The sequence below is a fragment of the Pygoscelis adeliae genome, unplaced genomic scaffold (genome assembly GCF_000699105.1).
Source record: "Pygoscelis adeliae isolate BGI_AS28 unplaced genomic scaffold, ASM69910v1 Scaffold392, whole genome shotgun sequence".
NCBI lineage: Eukaryota > Metazoa > Chordata > Aves > Sphenisciformes > Spheniscidae > Pygoscelis > Pygoscelis adeliae.
This window is the reverse complement of record NW_008824293.1, coordinates 1054600-1060461: the sequence shown is the minus strand read 5'-3', so window position 1 is coordinate 1060461 and position 5862 is coordinate 1054600. Positions and strand designations below refer to the sequence as shown.

At 61.7% G+C, this 5862-nt stretch overlaps 1 protein-coding gene across 1 annotated transcript in view; it reads left to right on the top strand.

The window, feature by feature from the left end:
• LOC103912544 (coiled-coil domain-containing protein 92) overlaps positions 1-5862 on the top strand; it is a 12623-nt gene that overhangs the window by 5802 nt on the left and 959 nt on the right. The window contains exons 3-4 of the mRNA XM_009318832.1: positions 819-866; positions 5720-5857. Coding sequence (XP_009317107.1) covers positions 819-866; positions 5720-5857 — 186 coding nt within the window. The remainder of the gene's footprint in view (positions 1-818; positions 867-5719; positions 5858-5862) is intronic.

Genomic DNA, 5862 nt, shown 5'->3' with positions numbered 1-5862 from the left:
CCTGCGGCAGTGGGAGATGGGACAGTCACAGGGACACTTTGTGGTGCCCGAGGTCTGCAGCCCATGTCCCGCGGTGGAACGTCTGTATCCAGCAGGCCTGAGGAGCCTCCCTCGGGAGGCTGGGGCCACATCCTGCAAACAGCAGCTCCTTTCCAGCGCTGCCAGTGCCCTGCCCCGCTCCACCCAGGGAGATACCTGCAGCACCCAGGCTGGGCTCGGTGGCAGGCTGAGAGGGGATTTTGAAGTTACACATTGCCCCCGGGGCAGGGCAGCATCCTTCTGTGGGCACATTGCGCAGGGACAAGGCTGTCCCGCTTGCACCATGTGCAGAGGCAGAGATCAGCCTGGAAGCAGTAAATTATGAAATACTTCGGGTGGCAGCTTACACTTTGGTCTATTTTCAGTCCATTGCTCTGCTCTTTGTCCTGATTTAAAGCACCAAAAATGGTTCAGCAACTCTCTTAGAAAAAGAAAAGGCATTGCCAGAGAAATGGAGCCTCCCGCTCCGCCGTGGGGCAGGACCTGCAGACACTGCCTTGGCCATGCCTTGGCCACATCACAGGGGCAAGTGCCGTGGCAGATATCAGACCTCAAGGCTGCTTAATAACATATAAATTGCCAGAATCGTCTATTTTTGGCTCAGCCTGTGGTTGGTGCTCCGAGACGGCCACACTTACACTGTGGGCCGGGCAGAGGCAGCACCACAGCCATGGTGATTGCCAGTGCCCCAGCAGCCCCGTGGGGAGCAGAGGGAGACACAGGGAGCGCGTGGGACAGGCGGGATGCTCCTTCTCACTCCTGTTTGATTTCTCTTCCAGAGCTCACCCATGACCTGGAAATAAAAGAGCTGGAAGCCCGCCAGCAAGGTAAGAGCACAGGTTTGTGCACGAGATAAGATAAGGGGGAGTGTGTGTGGGTGCGGGGGGCTGCCCGAAGAGCCTGCAGCCAGAGGGGGCCCGTCAGAGCCACCCAGGGAGGGGACATGGCCCCTGTCTGCAGGGGACAGTCAGGCTGAGTGGAGGACTGTGGCTGGGAAGTCAGTGTGCACTAGGTTGGCTTTGCTAATGCCCTGACACAGACCCCCAGGAGCAGCTCACAGACCCCCAGGGCGGGACTCAAAGCCTGCAAACCCTGCAGCCCCAGGAAAAAGCCAGCAAGGACATTATCAGCACACACACACACACCCCGCCAGCTCCCCTCACCGATTGCAATCCAGATGCTGATTCAGAAAATCTCCCAGCACCTTTGGTTCATCAAACAGTCAGTTTTGCCCACAAAATAATCTTTCACATTCCAAAATAAGGGGGAGAAAAGTCTTGGTGCATGAAAAATGTCTGCAAGCTCCAGGCACTATCCCAGGCCTGGGACCAGCAGCAGAGAGCTGCCCATAAGGCACTGCACAACACGCTGTCCCCTCGGGCCACCCGGCCCCGTGTCCTGCAGCCCCTCCTGGGCTGCTGCCTGAGGCAAGGGCATGTGCTGGGACAGGCAGCCCTGCCTGCCTGGAGAGCCCTGGCAAAGCATTTCTCCAGCCCGAAGGCAGCCTCATTCCCCTGGGATCAAACCCACAGGCAATTCCCCCATCCCGAGGCCGTGTCGGGCAGGACATCTGCTACCAGACCAGCACAAGATGGGGCTCTGGCATCTCTCAGCACTGGCAAACAGCAGACTGGCCCTTCAACCCAGCGGCTGAGAGCAGGTTTTCAAATGAAAGGCAGTGCCGACAGGCACAGGAGCAGGGAGCTGATGCTGAGCTCGCCCTGATTTCCAAGGGGCTAAAGGCAGGCTGGGTCAGCTCCTCTCCTCCAGCAACCAGTGCCCAGCCGGCTGGGGGAGCAGAGGAACAGGGGGAGCAGGGGGCCTGGCTGCAGGCTGGGCCGTGCCCGGCTGCACACGGAGATGCTGGCATAGTAGGGGCGCTCCCAGCACAGCATCCCGCTGCCAGCACGCAGCTGGGCACTGCTCCCCACCTTCCTGGGTACCCTCATCCGGAGGCGGATGCGGCCACTCCCCGCGTCTCACACACACAACACGCACACTCACACACACACGTGCGCACCCGCAGCCCTGACCTGCGGAGCAGAGTCCGGCCAGCCTGACGCCCGAGCAGGATGCATTGGGCAACTCTCCCGGTGGTGGACTGTGGCCAGCGAGGCCCACGGGCAGGAGCTGGATGGTCCCCCAAAGGATGTACCCGGCTCATCCACCCTTCCCCGGTGGCTGCTGTCCCCTTTCCAGCAGGGCTGCGGTGCCCCAGGGCTCCCACCGCCCGCCTGGCTGGAGCCATGGCCCCACTCCGTCCACAGCCCGGCAGGGAGGGGGTGCGTGATGGTGTCCCCAGGGTGTCCCTTGGGGCCCTGTTCTGCCTGGCCTTGCTTCTGTCCCGAGGTGCCACGGGCTGAGACTGCCCTCACCACGCTGCTCCCGTGGGCCAGCAAATGCCACCGCACAGCTCTGGGTCACACATCCCCATCCCCAACAGCACATGGGACAGGCAGGGGCAGGCAGTGGTGCCCGGGCACCCGTGGCCGGCAGAGGATGCTCTGTGTGCAGCCCGGCTCCTCTTCCTCCTCTGTCCCAGGGATGAAGCTGAAATTCGTCCCTGGCGCTGCCCAGGCCTGGTCCTTGGCACCGAGCCCGTCTGCAATTCGTCCTCAGAGCCAGGGCTGGTGGTGCCAGGGCAGGCGCGGGGCCACTCTCACCGGGACCGTCAGGGTTCTTGTCCCTTGGCAGCACCGTTGCTCAGTGCCATGGCTGGCTCCAGGGGGATGTGGTGCTCCCAGCCCCTGGCCATCCCCAGGAGGAGGATGGGCGGCAGCAGGCGGTGCACAGCCAGCCCCTCTCAGCCCATCACAGCCCCCAGCGGACCCCCATTCCCAGCTCACACCCCCCACTGAGCCCGGGGTCCCTTCCCTGTGCAGGTGGGCTCGCTGCTCGCGGGAGGGCCTTGTGTCCAGCCCTCTGGGTGCCATCGGTGCGTCACAGGCCATAATTTGCTGCAAATCCCACCCACAGGTCTCTGCCCATCCTTCAGCCTTTTAACAGCTTACAAAGAGTAGGATCACGTTTGCCACGTTTATGGGGCAACCACCTAATTTAAGATGCCATCAAATGATTGCTTTTCAAATGCCACTCATGTAATAATTACTGCGTGCAACTGCCTCCCTTAAGATCTCATTATAAAGCATTTTTCCTCTGCAGAAGACACTTAGGAGCTGAAGCTATAAAGCAGTTGCAAATCGTATCATAGAAAGCAGAGATTATTGCAGACAATGGGAGCAAGCCTGGGCAGGCAGGTGTGAGTGCAGGCGGGTGCCAGCCTCAGCAGGAAGCGTTCGCTCTCCTCCCTGCACCCCGCCAAGGGCTGGGTCCAGGAGCTTGCAGCCAGGGCTGCCAGGGGCAGGAGTCCGGTCGCAGGCAGGGAGGGTTCCCCAGGGTGGTCCAGCCCCCCGTGCCCCGGTGCCAGGCTCGTGGTGCGGCCGCACAGCCCAGCCCTCCCGCTGCCCGCTGAGCTCGGCCCCGCGAGGGTCCGAATCCCCCGTGCCGGCTGCTCCAGCTGCCACCTCGCACCCCCAGGCAGGACATGTCACCCGAGGGGCAGCTCCCATCCCCCAAACACCTCCCAGGGCTGAACATGGGGAATGCAGCCGGTCACGAGCTGCAGCGGCCGCAAGCAGAAAACTGTGCCTGGGCCAGGTCCCCAGGGTCCTGTGAGAGCCCCACGTGAGCAGCATGCCCTTCCTTTTGGAGATGATAACGCTTTTTGGCCGAGGACAAGAGCACTTTGAGCCACAGCCCCCTGCTCCCTCCCGCCCGAGAGTGCGGAGGGGAGGTGAAATCCGGCTGCCAGCAACGCTCCAGTAACTCCTCTTTCCCATTTCAGAGCATCCTTCCCAATGCATCACCTGCAAGACAGTTCCACTGTCCCAGGTGCAAGGCCACCACCCGCAGAGGACTGCAGGCCCCCAGGAGCCCCCCAGCACACAGGGCTCCCGGCCATGCCAACCTGCAGGAGCACTTCTCGGGGTGGGGGGTGCCCGGGCCAGCCCTGTCCCTCTGGGGTGTGGGGGCACATTTCCTGGGGCACAGAAGCGCATCCCCGTGGACCCGTACATGGCCATGGGGCAGGACCTGGGTGCCCTTGTACAGGGACACCTTTAGTACATTTCCACAGCGGATCAAAGGCTGCCCAGAGGAGAGGAGAGACTGCAGGAGCACTTCTCGGGGTGGGGGGTGCCCGGGCCAGCCCTGTCCCTCTGGGGTGTGGGGGCACATTTCCTGGGGCACAGAAGCGCATCCCCGTGGACCCGTACATGGCCATGGGGCAGGACCTGGGTGCCCTTGTACAGGGACACCTTTAGTACATTTCCACAGCGGATCAAAGGCTGCCCAGAGGAGAGGAGAGAGTCACCACGAAATGAATCGCTGTGGCTGCCATGCTTCTCCTCCATCCTTCATCTCCTCCAGCTTTTCAAGGTCATTAGGCAGAAGGGATTGGGGAAATGCAAAGTTTTGTTATCCAAATTGCTCTACAGGTGTTTACTCAACGCAGTCTCTTGATGCCGCCATGGTGGGTGGGATGGAGGAAGGATGGATGGCGAGTGGGATGGATGGATGGATGGATGGATGGATGGATGAATGGATGGATGGATGTCAGGCAGGTGGAAGGGAGCCCATGCGGGCTGGCCAGAGCAGTGCAGGGTGTGCAGGAGAAGCATGCAGAGCCCCATGTGAAGTCACACTTTTTTGGGTGCCTTTGGTATGACTCAGAAGGGCCAGGGCAGGGAGGGCGTCCGTCACCTGCTGAGGTGTGGGAAGGGCAGGAAGGGTGATGAGAGCCATGGGGAACCTGCTGCTCAATGCAGCACCTCTGTTTTAACAAGTCCCATCCACGCCCCGTCACTGGCAGGCAGCTGCTGCCAGGAGCAGAAAGATGAACAGGTCAGGCGTTAGTAACCAGAGGTGATGGCATGGTGAGCACACAGCAGCCGAGGGGGGGGGCTGGCTGCCTGGCCCTCCTGCCCCCTGGCCCACTCCTCCCGCCTGGACTGGGGGTTTCTTCCCTGCCGAGCACAGCCCAGCTCCTCCATAATCCTGGATTAGCATCTCCATCCTTGCTGATCAGGCTGGGGAGTCTTGGGGCTTGAGGTCGATGACCCCTCCTAAGTTGGGCTGATGGTTTCACTGCCACCATTTCCTTTTCTCTCCCAGCCCGTACGTTCCCCCGTGCCCTCTGCACACACTCAAAGTCACTTTTAGGGTGAAAAACTAGTTACCCAGGGAAATCTTAAAACTGCAGCACGAGACTGCAGTGAGGCAGAGGCGGCAGGTTCCATGGCAACAGCATCCTCCGCTGAAACTGCCTTTGCTTTCACCCCCTGCGTTTGGGTGTGCCTGCAGCACCGCAGCTCAGGGCTGACGGGGGTTCCTGTGCCTGCCTGCGGTACATGGGGAAAGGCCGCTTGTGCTGTCAGGGAGCCCACGCTCAGGCAGCTCATGGGGAGTTTTGGAGCCCTAGCTCCCAAAAGCGCCCGAGCAGCCTCTATGGCACTGCTGGGACATGCCAGCACCATGGAGCAGCCGGGCAGCCGTGTCCACGTGCCCTCACAGTCACGTCGGGAGCATACGGGGACCCGCCAGGAGCTGTGGGATGAGGCCATCGTGCCGGGCTGAGCCCCCGCTGCCTCCCCTGACCCCCTTCTGTGCCTTGCCCCCACAGACGTTCTGGCCCGGGAGCTGGAGGAGAAGTGCCGGGCGATGGAGGCCCAGCTGCAGGAGAAGGAGAAGGACAACCTGGAGCTGCGCAAGGAGCTGCGGCACAAGGAGACGCTGGTGGCCGCGCTGGGGGCCCGCCTCCGCAAC